Raw genomic sequence first — 15,705 nt, 5'->3', positions numbered from 1 at the left:
TGAGACGATCCTGTTAGTCAGGAAACTAATATTACTGTCCTCTCAGAAACAGAGCTCATCCTTACCCCCACCGCACTGCCTGTCCCGGAGTAGGTCCTTAACAAGTATTGGTTGAATATTGAATTATTGCAGGGGCCCGTAAGTGATGAAAGTAACTTAATGGGAGAATGAGTAACTCCTGACATAGGCACGGAGCCTGAATGCAGCTTTCAGATGTGAGAAAGATGAAACTGTTCTGCTATATAGAGATGTCCTAGAAATAAACTAAGGCACAAAGAAGTTATTGACATATCCAAGGCTATAGAGCCATCTAGGGCAGCATTAGAAATTAACTGAGTGTCTTCGTTCTTAGATTTATGCTGTGCACACTAAACAAATGGTTTGTAAAGATTCAAAACAGTGCTTAGGCCAGCAAAAAGAGTTTTTTTTTAATTAATATAAAGTTCGAGTAAGTGAAATTTTGAAGATGATGGAATCTAATTGATAACTTCCTTACTCTTTAACCTGTAGATAATCTCTCTTTTAAAAGTGTTCATTATAATAGTGATTATGCAGAGAAGCAGCCTGTGATGAAAATGTGGTATAAAATTGTGTTCTTTGTTCAGCAAGTTAAAACAAGCTGGTCTGTAAGCAATTATTATCTTCATCAAAATTCCTAGCTCTAATGTTTTGGCTTCATTGGCCCAGCACGTATGCCTTCTCAAACAATTGGATGGATTTAAAACACTTATGAGATGTTTGCGCTTATATCTTAACATAGCATCAGTTCAACAGGAAAAAGAAAAAAAAATGTAAGATTTGGCATTAGGGCATAGTTTTAAAAAGAAAATCAAACCAAAACTAAAGTAAACAAAAAGCCCATAACAGTGCTTAAATCCCTGTATACGAATGAACATTCTTTATTCAGCCTTGTAATGCCCTCAAGCAGCTGTGCAGTAGATAGTGTTCAGGAGAATCTTTCTGTGCCTTACTCTTTAATCACTTAACATTTCTGGGAAAAATTACCAGAGAGTTGGCTACCCCTTACTAACATTTTTATATGGGTGATATATTTTAAAGAAATTTCTTTTTTGCCTTTTTTGTTTTATTTTTGGTTATTTCAAGCAACAACAACAAGTATATTCTGTATTCTAAGGAAACTGTTCAGGTGCCTGCTTGGGTAAGCAGATACTTTAAAAGTGAATTAGCTTTTTAAATTCAGAATTTACATATGTGTAAGTGACTATGAAGAATGTGCCTTTGGATAAGATTGGGAATGTTTGGTTAAGAAATAATCATCTTTTAAGATTAAAAATATCCACAGGTGCATTTTTAAGTTTATGTAATTTTTTCTAGTGGGTTAGGTTTCTGGTTACATTCTTTACTTAGCTAATGATTACATAGTCAAATATTTATACTATATATTCTTTTGAAATTACTGTAGGGGCGCCTGGGTGGCTCAGTGGGTTAAGCATCCAATTCTTGGTTTCAGCTGAGGTCAGGATCTCAGGAATGAGCCCCGAGTAGGGCTCTGTGCTCAGTGGGGAGTCTCCTATTCTTTCTCGCTTCCCCTCTGCCCCACCACCCCACTCCCTCTGCACCTCTGCACTCATGCACTCACTCTCCCTCTCTAAAATGAATAAAATCGGGGCGCCTGGGTGGCACAGCGGTTAAGCGTCTGCCTTGGGCTCAGGGCGTGATCCCGGCGTTGTGGGATCGAGCCCCACATCAGGCTCCTCTGCTATGAGCCTGCTTCTTCCTCTCCCACTCCCCCTGCTTGTGTTCCCTCTCTCGCTGGCTGTCTCTATCTCTGTTGAATAAATAAATAAAATCTTTAAAATGAATAAAATCTTTTAAAAAACCCCAGAAATTACTGTAATGCAACAGCTATTTATTGGGTGACTGCCATTTACTAGATGTTGAAGATGGATACACCTTCAAGAGGTGCACATTCTAGCAGAATCAACAGATTGGGTTATGGTGAGCAATACTTGTGAACAGGTGTTATGGGCTGTGAACTGTGCCTTGGGTGTAAAGAGAGGGAGTAATTCATTCTGCCTAGGGGTAAGAGAAGACTTTACTGAAGAGGCGACCTTCTAATGGGGCCTATCAAAAGTGTTAACTTTCTTGACATTTCTGGGGAATGGCAAGTTATTTATGAGATTTGAGCATAGACTGCCTGAAGCCAGTGATAAGATGTAGAGTTTGACAGAAGAGTTAGAAGGAAAAATTTGCAAAATTTCTCATCGGGTAGAAGAAAAAGACAATGAGATGAACAATTAAGAGATCAATTTAGGAGGTCCGACATATGTACAGGAGTCCTAGAAAGGGAAATTAGAGACAATTAGATCGATTTAGGAGGTCCAACATATGTACAGGAGTCCTAGAAAGGGAAATTAGAGACAATTAGATCGATTTAGGAGGTCCAACATATGTATAGGAGTCCTAGAAAGAGAAATTAGAGAAAATTAGGGGAGGAAATTTATAAAAATAAATAAGAAATTTATTGGGACTAAATAAAGGATATGAGCTTCCAGATTAAAAGGGCCTACTAGGTGCCTTAGAACAGTGTTTGAAAAAGTACCTATACCCAGGCACATCATCATGAAGTTTCAGGTAAAAAAAAGATCCTACAAGCTTCCAGAGACAAAAAAAAAAAAAAAAAAAAAAAAAAAGCATTCTATCTCCCAGCTGCACTATTAGCACGTGTCTACTGGAGCAATGCCTTCTAAAATCTGCCTGGGTGGCTCAGTTGGTTGAGCATCCAGCTCTTGGTTTCAGCTCAGGTCATGATCTCAGGGTCGTGTGGTCAAGCCCCAAGGGGGGCTCTGTGCTAAGTGCAGAGTCTGCTTGAGATTCTCTCCTTCTCCCTCCTCCTTTCTCCCTCCCCCTGCCAGCACACTTATGTGCTCCTTCTCTCTCTCAAATAAGTATCTTTAAAAAAAAAAACACCATAAAAAAAGGTAAAATCTGAATCAAAAATATTTTTTACCTAGAATTCTTTACCCAGCTAAACTGTCAGTCCAGTGGGAGAATAGTTTGAAATCATTTTCAGTCTTGAAAAGTATCAATTTTTTTTTTTTTACCTCCTATACACCCCTTTTCAGAAAACTATTGGAGTAGGTACTTACAAAAGGGATTAAAAAAAGGGGCACTTGGGTGGCTTAGTCGGTAAAGTGTCCAACTCTTGATCTCAGCTCAGATCTTGATCTCAGAGTTGTGAGTTCAAGCCCCACATTGGGCTCCATGCTGGGTGTGGAGCCTACCTGAAAAAAAGGGATAGAAGAAAGAGGAAGACATGAGACACAGGAAACGGAAGATCCAACATAGGAGAAGTTATTCTTCAAAATAAAGAGGGGGGAAGCATAGGAGAGGACATAGGGGAATGTTGAGGGAGTCACACCTTTGCTTTTTCAGCAGTGAAGGCAAGTTGCCTGCTGACAGTAATTAGAAGTTTTGAAAATATACAGACTTGGAACAGTTGCTGTGGAAAGCAAAAAAGAATCTAAGGGGCGCCTGGGTGGCTCAATCGTTAAGCGTCTGCCTTTGGCTCAGGGCGTGATCCCAGGGTCCTGGGATTGAGCCCCACATCAGGCTCATCCACTGGGAGCCTGCTTCTTCCTCTCCTGCTCCCCCTGCTTGTGTTCCCTCTCTCACTGGCTGTCTCTCTCTCTGTCAAATAAATAAAATCTTAAAAAAAAAAAAAGAATCTAAATGTAAGAATAAGTAAAAAGGATAGTTGAACAGTAGTCCATATTGGTGGGAGGTTTTTAGTGAAGCCTGTCCATTTCTTTTACACCTTTCAGTGGGGTTTCAGAAATGGTAAATTTTTGTCATTCAACTTCAATGCTGTTTATCAGAGATCATTTTTTCCTGAGATGCTCTGAAGATTTGTTTTTGCAAAACTGAATTTTGGTTGTCAGAAAATCTCTTTCTTCACAGTATCAGAATCTGCATGCTAGGGGCACCTGGGTGGCTCAGTTGATTAAGTGTCTGCCTTCAGCTCAGGTCATGATCTCAGGGTCCTGGGATTGAGCCCCCTGTTGGGCTCCCTGCTCTGCAGGGAGTTTGCTTCTCCCTCTTCTGCTGTCTCTCCCCCTGGCTCATGCTCTCTCTCTCTCTCAAATAAATAAGTAAAATCTTAAAAAAAAAAAAAAAGAATCTGTATGCTGGAAAGCTGAGGCTCTTAATAAATCACACACACACATGAAGTTTAGAGTGACAGCTTCCAATGTATCTGTAACCCAGATTTTTTGAGCCCTTAAATCTTGGCTCTTTAAGTCTTGATGACTTGAAAGTTGCTGATGAGTTAGATACGCAGTGAGGAGGAAGGAACTAAAGACAGAATGGAATGCTAGTTTATCCTGCAAGAAAAGAAGAGGAAAGAAAGGAGAATAAGATAGATGTGAGTGCTAGGAAGAGCTTGGCCTTCCAGTCCTTTGACTCTAACGTGTCAGCCATGTTTCCCAGCCTATCAGAGATGCTGGGGTAGGCTACCACTTAGCAATAGAGTAGACGCATACAAACTGTCACCCCCCACTTACTGATGTTTAGATTTTCAGGGTTATAACTATGACTATACAAATGTTAATGTGAGTAACCTTTTCATAACTGACTATTTTAATAGAAACCCCCTAAGCATTTATCATTCCATTTGTCAAGAAAGTAGTTATTCTATTATACTGTTTATTTGAATCCACTAAGCATGTAACATTGGTCATCTCTGAACTAGTAGACATCTTCCCCTTGACTCCAACCTGTAGTCCAGAATCTCCCATAAAACAGTTTTCAATTATAAGTGTCTAGACCCTACCTCTGGAGATTCTGAATCAGAATGGACTACAGCATTGTATTTTTATAAACTCCTCAGATGATTTTTTCCCCCTGAGAACATGTATTTTATTCTTTATAGAAATATAAAGGAATTGGAAGATGACCACAGTTCTCAGGCAATTTCTGATGAGCACCACGGCTGAAGACTATATTTGTTTCTAACTTTGTGCACTGCCTCCGGAATTATTTTCCTCAAATGCACATCATGTTACTCTTTTCCTCAAAAACATTGCCCTCAGAATAAGATTCAAATTTCTTAATATTGCTTTCCTGACCTTCCTAGATCTGATCCTGTCAGAGTAGGTTTAGCTTTTGCTGCAGTAACAACTCCCTGGCTTAAGACAATAGAAGTCTATTTCTTATTCCTACAACATGTCCAGCATGGGTCAATAGGGAGGCACTGGTTTATTCAATGACCCATTCTGCCCCATTATCTCACATGGCTTTGGAGCTTTGTGGTTGAAGGAGATAGACATGCACATCTCTTATTCTTTTTTTTTTTTTCTTTTTAAGATAGGCTCCACATCCAACGTGGGGCTTGAACTCACGACCCCAAGAGCAGGAGTTGCATGCTCTACTGACTGAACCAGCCAGGTGCCCCGCTCACTCATTCTTAAGTACTTTGACCTGGAAGTGACATGTGTCATTTCTGCTCACAGCCTATGGCCCTGCCTAACTGCAGGATGAGTGAAACATAAACTTCTGGAGACTAGGAAGAATATAAGTAAGCATTTGTTGTATCTACCACAGACCCATATCTACATATTTTTTTAAAATTTGAGGAGGACTTCATATAACTTCATAAAAATTAACCATTTAAAAATGTACAGTTCAGTGGTATTAATTACATTCACGGTGTTATGCAACCATCACTTCTGTCTAGTTCCAGAACATTTTCATCACCTCCGAAGGAGACACTGTACCCATTTTCCCTCCCTCCATCCCCTGGAAACTTCTTTTTGTCTCTATGGATTACCTATGTTGGATAGTACATATTAATGGAATCATAGAATACGTGACATTTTGTGTCTGGCTTCTTTCACTTGTATAGTGTTTTCCAAGTTCATCCGTATTGTAGGATGTATCAGTGTTTCATTCCTTTTTGAGGCCAAATAATATTTCGTTACATAAATATACTACATTTGTCTATCAGTTTGTCTGTTGATGGACACTTGGGTTGTTTCTACCTTTTGATTATTGTGAATAGTGCTATGAAAGTTCATGTACAAAATTATTTATTTGGACACCTGTTTTCAATCCTTGCAGTGTATACCTAGGACTGGAATTGTGGGGTCATACAGTAATTGTATGCTTAACTTTTTGAAGAACCGCCAAACTGTTTTCCACCCAATTTGCCTTCTTAGCCTTTGTTACTCTAGTTATATGAGGAGCAGTCATTGTTCTTAAAGTTAGTATTTCATAGCTCAGGCAAGTCCTTTGGTTTTGATTTATCTCCCCTTATTTTCTATTTGTCGAAATAGAAATTCTAACAATTACTTAAGGTCCAGTTCCAACCTTCCTTCCATCAGTTCTTGGTAAGAAACTCTACTACTTCTGCAAATTCCTGTATTTCCTCCTCTTTATCTCTTTTATACCACATATTTTATTCTGACTAGTTGTTTATTCATATCTTCCTCAGTAGATTTTAGATATGCTTATATGATTCACTCTCTTTTATTCCACATGATGTCAAAAACAGGTTTTTGCAGATGTTTAATACATGTTGAGCCATAGCCTTTTTTTTTTTCTCATTTGCTACGGGTTCACTTTTTTGGAAGTAATATGGAAAATGACTGGAAGGTATCACAGTCTCACAATTCTTATTTCAAGGATGCTTTTTGGGCAAAATTCAGTGAACTTAGTGACAAAAGTAAACCATTCTTTTTTTTTTTTAAAGATTTTATTTATTTATTTGAGAGAGAGAGAGGGAACACAAGCAGGGGAGCGGGAGAGGGAGAAGCAGACTCCCCGCTGAGCAGGGAGCCCAATGTGGGGCTCGATTCCAGGACCCTGGGATCATGACCTGAGCTGAAGACAGACGCTTAACCAACTGAGCCACCCAGGAGCCCCAAAGGTAAATCATTCTTTAATCTAGGGATATCTGATTAGATCTAAAACCGATACCATTGGAACAAAGATCAAGGACTAGTGTTTCAAATCAGTAAACTTTTAAACTTTAATTTCTCCCAATCAAATATTATCTTCAAGCCCCCGAGAGAAGGAAAAAGGACCATTCAACAAGAGATACAAGTGAGGAGACCTTCTAGCCTTTTGAGCCTTTTCTTGTTTCCAGTCCATCTGAAGAGCAGCCAGCATCTCATCTTATTCTTTATTCTCTCCCAGGTCCAGCCTGCCCAGTATCATCAGTCATGCTATCCTAATATTTGCTTTAAATAATAAGTAGCCAGTATTTGGAATAAAACCCCAAATGGCATTACAGAGCAAAAAATAAATGGACCTAGGTCAGATTGAACCTTTTTGCAAGCTGATTATAGGAAAAGAAACTTGATTTTATCTATTACATCTCTCATGCACTTAGGAAGGGAGGAGTGAAAGGCACTGCATGGTATTCAGGCAAGGAAACAAATTCTACTCCGAACAAGGGGGTAAGTAAAACAGTTTCAGTTAGCCATTTAATACGTTAACTTTTTTTTTTTAATTGAGAGAGAGAGAGAGAGAGAGAGAGAGCCCTAGCGCAGTGGGGCTTGATCTCACAACCCTGAGATCATGATAAGAGTCAGATGCTGATAAGAGTCAGATGCTTAATGGACTGAGCCATCCTGGTGCCCCCCCCCCTTTTTATTAATTTTTTTTTGAGAGGGAGAGAGAAAAAGAGAAAACAAACTAATAACTTTTTTGTAGCTTTATGTTAAAATCCCAATTATAACACTTAAGAAAGTAATAATCAGTGAAATCCAAATGAGATTTACCATCTTGACAAAAATAATGTTTATCTTAAAACATATGGTTCTTAAGATCTTTATTAATAACCTTGTAATTTATGTTCATTATTCCTATCAGGAATACTAAGTTACTTTTCCCCCTTTAGATTCTATGTAGATATAGATAAAATCTTTCTTTTATTGCAAAAGAAAAATTTCAGGTTGTGAGAGAAAATGTTTACTGTCTTTGGAGATTTTCACTGTCAGTCTGGTAACACAGTAACAGAAGGAACTATTCATTGGAGGGTTTGTTTAAGAAAAACATAAAAATGAGGAAGTTATTTACAAACAGATGTGGCATTTTATAACCACATCTGCATGTTAACCAACATTGCTTGCTGAAGCTATTTTGTAGTCTGGAATTGTGCATAGTAATACTCACAAGCAAACCGAAGGCTGCAATTCTGCTAATCCTACCCATGGACTGGAGTAGAGCATGAACCCTTAGCCTTGCTCTAGAGTGGTAATTCTTGTCTTTTTTGAGATTGCTAACTTCTTTGATAATCTATTACAGGCTATGGACCTCTTCTCCCAAAAATGCATTATGCACATATAAATAATTTTGCATTCCTTTTGAATATCTCTGGAAGAATACACAAGAAACTACAGTGATTACCTGAAGAGAGGGGAATTGGAGGACAAGAGTGGGAAAGAAGACTTCTCTTTCTCTATATTTTTCTTTTTTAAAAAAGATTTTATTTATTTATTTGAGAGAGAGAGAGTGCACAAACGGGGGGAGGGGCAGGCAGAGGGAGAGGGAGAAGCAGACTCCCCGCTGAGCAAGGAACCCATGTGGGACTTGATCCCAGGACCCTGGGATCATGACCTGAGTTGAAGGCAGGTGCTTAACCGACTGAGCCACCCAGGCACCCTCTATATATTCTTTTATATTGTTTTTCAAGTTTTCAGCCAGGTATACATCTTACATATATATGTATATACTATAATGTGTGTGTGTGTGTGTGTGTGTGTGTGTGTGTGTGTGTTTAAGTCACAATGTCAAAAATTTTGCACACAATTTTGGGTTCTGTGCTTCTTATCTCCTACAATTTTAAAAATTAAGTAGCTTTTAATAGAATATACATTTAGTCAATTGTTATGGATTATTTTACTTGATTACAAAAGATAGAAATGTAATCAATAGTTTCAGTAGCCTATAAGTGCCACTATATTTGTATAACAAAACATGCTGATTCCTCAATGATCTGTTTTAAAATCTTTGGTTAGTAGGAATTGGTTTTTTTTGAAAATTCAGTTTAAGGATTTTTTTCTTTCAGAGGTAGGCTATAAAGGCCATTGTGCCTAAAGAAGTTGCTTATTGTAAAGGAAAGAGCTATATTATGTTTCACTTCGTGTATTATCTTGCTTGATTCCTTTTGGGAAGCCTGTGTGAGTGTGTGGTGATAGAGGGGCTTTCCTCCAAGGGAAAATTGGCCTATGTAGAACTGACAAAGATCTTACAATTAATATAGTGTAGTGTTTCTTAACCTTGGAGATTCTAATTCAGTAGGTCTGGGACTAGGGCCAGAATCTGTATTTCTGTAAGCTTCTTCAATGATTCCATAGGGCTCTCAACTTTAGGAACTAGTAGTCTAGTTCATGCCATTTTGCTTTACTGATTGCAAAAACTAGTCACAAGGATTCGTACTACTGATGTTGCATCTATGTGAATGTAAGCCGTATTCACCTTTTGACAGTCTTGGAAAAGAGGAAAGTAAAAAGCCAGAGGGAATGACAAGGTCATCCCTTTGCAGTCATGATAGTTACTTCTGAGTCATGCTGGGCTTCTGGACATTACAGATCAGAGTTGTTTTATGTTGATACTGGCCCTAAGTCTTAAAGCTTATGGAAGAAGTTCAAGGGTAAATATGGGGTGCTTTAGAAATGAGGTTCTATTCAAATGTAGGGGGAATGGAAAGCAGGATTGGATTAAATAGTACCTGTTGAAGTTATGGATTAATAATTAGTAATTAGTTTCTCTAAAAAACATTTTAGGATGATTTCAATCTTTAGCATTTAAGATTTGCTATTTAAAGAAAGCATGCTATTTTTATTTGAAATTTTAAAAGGGGCGCCTGGGTGGCACAGTCGTTAAGCATCTGCCTTTGGCTCAGGGCGTGATCCCGGCGTTCTGGGATCGAGCCCCACATTGGGCTCTTCAGCTATGAGCCTGCTTCTTCCTCTCCCACTCCCCCTGCTTGTGTTCCCTCTTTTGCTGGCTGTCTCTCTCTGTCAAATAAATAAATAAAATCTTTAAAAAAAAAGAAAGAAATTTTAAAAAAGGAAATGATATGTGGAAAAGCATGCCCTAGAAAACTTTAAGGTCATCTGGGACAACCTTCTTGCCCAGTTGCCTGTTTCAGAGAAACCTGGTTATTTGGATCATGAAGCATAGATAAGCCCCCTATTGCCCCTTTAATTAAGACCACTTATAATATTACAGGCAGAGTACATAGGAGGAAATAACTGCTTCATGAGTACTAGACCTGCAAACCTGAAAGATTTCCTCGAAAATCTTAACCCTTTGTCCCTCAAAGGAAAACAACAACAACAACAACAACAACAACAAAACATTCCCAAGCAAAATCTATGAACCAGAAAACCCAAACTACTCACTATGTTTAAGTGCAGGATTTAAAATAGCAAAAGGAAGTAAAGCTCATCTCTGTGATGTCAAGTGCTATTTTGGTATGTAACAAAATAGTCGAATCATAAGTCCCTCAAAGTTAAAATATTAAACAGACTCTAAGCTATAAGATGTGCTGCCAGGCATCTGTATGGAATAGAACCATGTAATCAGAGCATTGTGTTTCTCCAGACAAAGAGAAGCAAAGCTACTGCTTCTAAAGATCAGGAAACTTTCATTAGACTGACAGAAGACAGTACAGAGGAAATGGCTTGGGGGTGGAGGAGATGTATGAGAGAGGATGAAAGGAACAGTATTCATACTATCCAAATTAGAGCCAGGATGTTTATGCTCAAATCTTGTCTTGGCTCTGGGTTGAGGGGACTGAATAATGGGGACATGGGAAAGTGTATCTGTGAGATCCCTAAATTAGGCACTAAATATACCAGATTCCTCCTATAAACGCTTTTTATTTGCAGCAGTTTCTGAACATTTCTGAATATATATTGTGAGTAAAGCCCAAAGCCAGCTAATTCTAATCACCTCTTCCTCTTTTCTGTTGCTAGTATCCTTCCTAAAGCTGTTCTTTCATTCTGTGGTTTACAAGTCACATGCCTCCACAGGATTGTAAACTTATGGGGAGTGCTTTTATTTTATTTTATTTATTTGTTTTTAAAAAGATTTTATTTATTTGAGACAGAGAGACAGATAGTAACAGAGATAGCGAGAGAGAACACAAGCGGGGAGGAGAGGGAGAAGCAGACTCCCCGCTGAGCAGGGAGCCTGACGTGGGGCTCGATCTGATCCCAGGACCCTGGGATCATGACCTGAGCCGAAAGCAGACACCCAACAGACTGAGCCACCCAGGCGTCCCTAGGGAGTGGTTTTATTTACATTTCATTTACTCAAACTTGTACTGAGTAATACAATATGTATTATTGTGCACCTATTTCATGCTGGGCACTGCTAGGCTCATATGGTGTAATTATTAGCAAGACAGATCTGGTCACAGGCCTCACAGAGCTTACGTCTCCCTTAGCTTGGTCAAGTGATGTGGATATTAGATTAATGCAAATTACTTAATTAGCACTACTTAAAATAGCATTAAAAACATTTCACATGTGTCTCTAATAAAATTTTGGCCAGTATTAACTAACACTGACATCAGTGGAGTTAGACTTAAGACAATATTTAGGCTGTACTTAGGAAACTTTTTAAATTTTTAATTTTATTTGTTTTTAAAATATTTATTTATTGGAGAGACTGTGAAAGAGCACACAAGCAGGGTGAAGGGCAGAAGGAGAAGCAGATTCCCCCCTGAGCAGGGAACCCAATATGGGGCTTGATTCCAGGACCCTGGGATAGTGGCCTGAGCTGAAGGCAGACGCTTAACCGACTGAGCCACCCAGGCGCCCTGTATTTAGAAAACTTAAGAAATGTTAGTTTGCTTTCTGAAAGAACAGATCTACTTAAGGTTTTTCTTAAGAATTAAAAAAGTCCTATGCATAATTTGCGATAGCACTGGCCAACAGAAGGAGAGACTATTTGCTTCCTGTTATTGCCCTCATACATTGCCGTTAGCAGGCATAAGAGGCAGCGGCTGCTAGAGGTGAAAACAGTTAGGGTCCTGGCTCTGCCTGAAGAAAACCTCCATGCTTTCTTCTGAGTTGGCTTTCTTTACAGATGTCACTCACTAGAAAAACAGGATTTTGATAGAAATTTTAATAGTTTTGCAAGTGGGAAACTTAAGATCCTCCTTCCAGAGCTTAGGGAGCTGCAGGCGGAATTTGCCTAGAACATTATTATTATTTTTTTAAGATTTTATTTATTTATTTGACGGAGAGAGAGACAGCCAGCGAGAGAGGGAACACAGTCAGGGGGAGTGGGAGAGGAAGAAGCAGGCCACCAGTGGAAGAGCCTGATGTGGGGCTCGATCCCAGAACTCTGGGATCACGCCCTGAGCTGAAGGCAGAGGCTTAACGACTGAGCCACCCAGGCGCCCCCTGCCTAGAACATTATTAAATTCTGTGGCTTGTGTTCCCTAAGGATTCTTATACATGAGTTCTCTTGTTGCTTGTGGAGGACAGAACCACCCTAATTGGAGACTGAAGATTGAAGAAGGCTAAGTCCATCCATATATGCTGGTCTCCTGAAGGGTGCAAGTGCTTCACTGAACTAGAGGAGAAACTTGCTGCTAGATTTTGAATTTGAAGTAAAACTTGTTCTGATTTACCCCGTTTTAGGTTTTCACCTGTATTTTCCAGTGTGCCTCAACAACGGAAGTCTTGGGTTTTCCTAATGGAGAACCAATCCAGCTTACCAAGAAATGATATATTTTTCACACATAGACAACTGTGTCACACTGTATATGAGGCCTTCTGCTAGAAAGGCCAAATATATCTTCTGGCACCGCTATTAAAGAGTTAGTACTAGTAATTTATGTTAATATCTTTTTTGAGCAAAGGAACAATAGACTTTATCAGTTTTCTTGCCACTATTTCTATTCTATCATGAACAAATTCAGTTATTTCCAGGATCTATATTAAAATACCCATTATTTTTGATGCTTCTCCTGCAGCGGAGTAAATCCCTTTTTAGGATATGTGACAATTGAATTGGCGTGGGCTTTGACACATGTCTCGGCATTATAGCCTGCTTATGTTCATTCATGCACATTTGCTCCTTCAAATTGTAACTAAGTTTGTAAAAGTCAGTTTTATGCATTACCATATCAAGGTCTATTTATAGTGATTTATGGGATAAGAAATTGGGTTACATGGCTTCCTAACATCCCACCAAGTATGTACGGCTTTGGATTTTAAGTGGTTTGCGTTATTCTTTTCCAAGTGGATTGTCACACAGAGTTAACAATGTCTTTTGGAATTCCACTCATAAATCACAGATTCTTACTGCTAGTATTCCATTGCTTATTTAATGACACCCTATTCTAGTTCTGGGTTTTGCAAGCTAAATGGAGTATTTAAAACAAAATCTCTGAATGCCTTCGCAACTTTTGGTTCAGCTCAGACTCCTTGGAACCCTAGTGCTTTCGGAGTTTCTCGGCCACTGCTGCAGTTCCCAATGCAGCTTCTTGTCATGTCTTTTTGGGTTTTGCAGGGCTCCCCCGGGCCAAGGGCTGGGAGAACGGAAAGAGCTCATCGGTTTGTTTGAAGGCAGGCAAGCTGTACAGGCAGCTTTTCCCAGACTCTCCCAACTCCGGCTTTTCATGCATACCAGCAGAGCCGCTTTTTTCCTCCAGTGATTGAAACCATCTGGACTGCAGGGGGGTCACGTGTGTATGAGAAAATGACATAAAGTTTCAGACCCCCTTGTGCTTTGCTCCAGATCCAGACAATTCTTGTTCGGATGGTGCCGAGGTGAGGGCCGACGAGTTTGAGGGCCGACTCCTCATCCCGTCCCCCACCCCCATTTTCCCGGGCCCAGTAGCTCCCCCCCCCTCCCGCTCCATACTCTCGGCGCGGTTTTCTTGTTCCCTCCAGTGCGTCGGAGCACACCCCTCCACCGGGTTCCACCAGCCCACCCTCTCCGTCTCGGGTGGAGGCACACCTCCTCCACGCCCCCCTCCACTCAAATCCGTGCTCCCTCCCATCTCTCTCTCTCCAGCCCGGCCACAGCCCCGGGCGCGGATGCCCGCCCGACCACCGCCCTCTCTCCCGGAGCGGCTCCTCCTCCGGGCTGCGCGGCTCCAGACGAGCCCCCTTCAGTGCGAGCGCCCAGCCTGGCTGGGGAGCTCAGAGGTAAGTGCGTCCGGCCGCCGCCCCGGCTTTCTCAGCGGGTCTTCCCGCTGGTCTGGGGCGGGGGTGGGGAGGTGGGGAGAGGGAGGGTTGCCCGTGCCCTTACTCCAGGAGGGGCGCCGGTTCCGCTCTGCCGCGCCCTGCCCGCCGCTGCAGCTCCAGCCCTTTCCCCGCTCTTCACCGCTCCTAGCCCGGGCCGAGTTCGAGCTCTGTGAGTATTCGCGCCGGGCGCCCACACTCGCGGGGCCTCTGCGGGCGCAAAGGAGCAGGGCGGAGGGGCAGCTCCGCGGGGCTGGTGGGGACGACCCTCCGGGCGGTCGTCGGAGCGGGCTCTGCTTTCCGGCGGGCTGGGGCCACGCAGTTGGGGGTGGGGAGCGGCGAGACCAGGGTCTGGGGAAGTGCGGTGCGGCGCGCAGAGGACACCGCAGGCAGTCCCGGCGGGCCTGGGAGTGGGCTCGGCTTGCCGCCGGTTCCCTGCCCTCGCCCCAGCTGCACTGCTGTGCCTGTGGAGCCCTTACCTGGAGCTGTGGTAGCTGGTGTGCAGGCTCCTTGAGGGACACACGCAGCACGGAACTCAAACAAAGGAAAATTAACTTTGCACTCTGTCACGTCAACAAATTAAACTGCGACTATTGGTAAACGATGAGCTTTCCTTTTTTGCCCTTGTCCTGAAGTGCACGAAGTATTAAAGATGTGTTTTTAAGTGACTCAAGACTAAGGGAATACACTTTAGCCAATGTTTGTGCTACCTTATCCAAGAATTTAGTAATTTAGTAGAATTCAAGAGACTGAACAGTTTCAAGTGTTTCTAAAGAGATGATTTTCCTGGGATCTTTATATGAATGTCATTTAGAGTTACTTGAATATGAATAAAACAACTTCACCTTCTTCACTAAGTGAGAGAATTTGCCTTAATGCTGCCTTAAGTCCAGTTCTTGATTTTATCCCTATGCAGGTGTTTCTGTTGTTTAGACATGAGGGCTTGCGAATGGGAGAGAGGGCATTATCTCCTCTCCAGGACAGTGTTGAGTTATCTCTTACATCCACACACTTGGACTGGCCATCTTGGGATAGGACCACAAGATTAAAACCCAAGTTACTGCATTATTGTTTTTTTTTTTCCTTTTCCCTCCGAGGAATATTTTCAGAAGGTGAATCCCTTCACTGATGAGATTTTTCAGAAACGGGTTTCTAAAGAATCAGAAATGGTTTAGGTTCCAGAAAGTTGATCAAAGATAGAGAACAAATTGCTCAGTCTGTCTCTAGTGCTGAATTAAGGACAGCACAAAGCAAGAGCTCAAGAAGAGCCTGTTGAATGCAGGGAGTGAAGTGAAGGCTTCCTGAACTCTGCTGGCTAGTCTGAGCATTTCCCTGTGACTACCTAGATACAAGCTTCCTTTTCATTTATCTGGTAACTCTTACCCTTGGAAAAAAACTCCCCAGTGGGGAAGTTTTGTTCAAGTGTATATGGGAAGTGGTATTATCTTCAAAGTATTTTTTATGGAACACTTAGCGATTGGCTGATAATTAGTAAAAACTTTGTTCTTGGGTTTGTGGGCTCATGGGAGAA

General features: G+C 41.1%; 1 protein-coding gene across 6 annotated transcripts in view; it reads left to right on the top strand.

The window, feature by feature from the left end:
• Positions 1-15,705, top strand: part of DENND2B (DENN domain containing 2B) — a 165,713-nt gene that overhangs the window by 9,029 nt on the left and 140,979 nt on the right. For 3 of the 6 annotated variants that reach the window (XM_048217044.2, XM_026486076.4, XM_057316979.1), the window contains exons 1-2: positions 13,673-13,757; positions 14,005-14,138. Coding sequence is in view for 2 of the 6 variants with exons in the window: in XM_057316977.1 (XP_057172960.1) it covers positions 14,005-14,138 (134 nt within the window). In the remaining 4 variants the exon portion in view is untranslated. Of the gene's footprint in view, positions 1-13,672; positions 13,758-14,004; positions 14,347-15,705 lie in introns of those variants that run through there. The other 3 variants (XM_057316977.1, XM_057316978.1, XM_048217046.2) reach the window with 2 other exon arrangements.

The sequence above is a fragment of the Ursus arctos genome, unplaced genomic scaffold (assembly GCF_023065955.2).
Source record: "Ursus arctos isolate Adak ecotype North America unplaced genomic scaffold, UrsArc2.0 scaffold_22, whole genome shotgun sequence".
Taxonomy (NCBI): Eukaryota; Metazoa; Chordata; class Mammalia; order Carnivora; family Ursidae; genus Ursus; species Ursus arctos.
The sequence above is the reverse complement of the archived record's forward strand: the minus strand, read 5'-3'. Positions and strand labels throughout refer to the sequence as shown.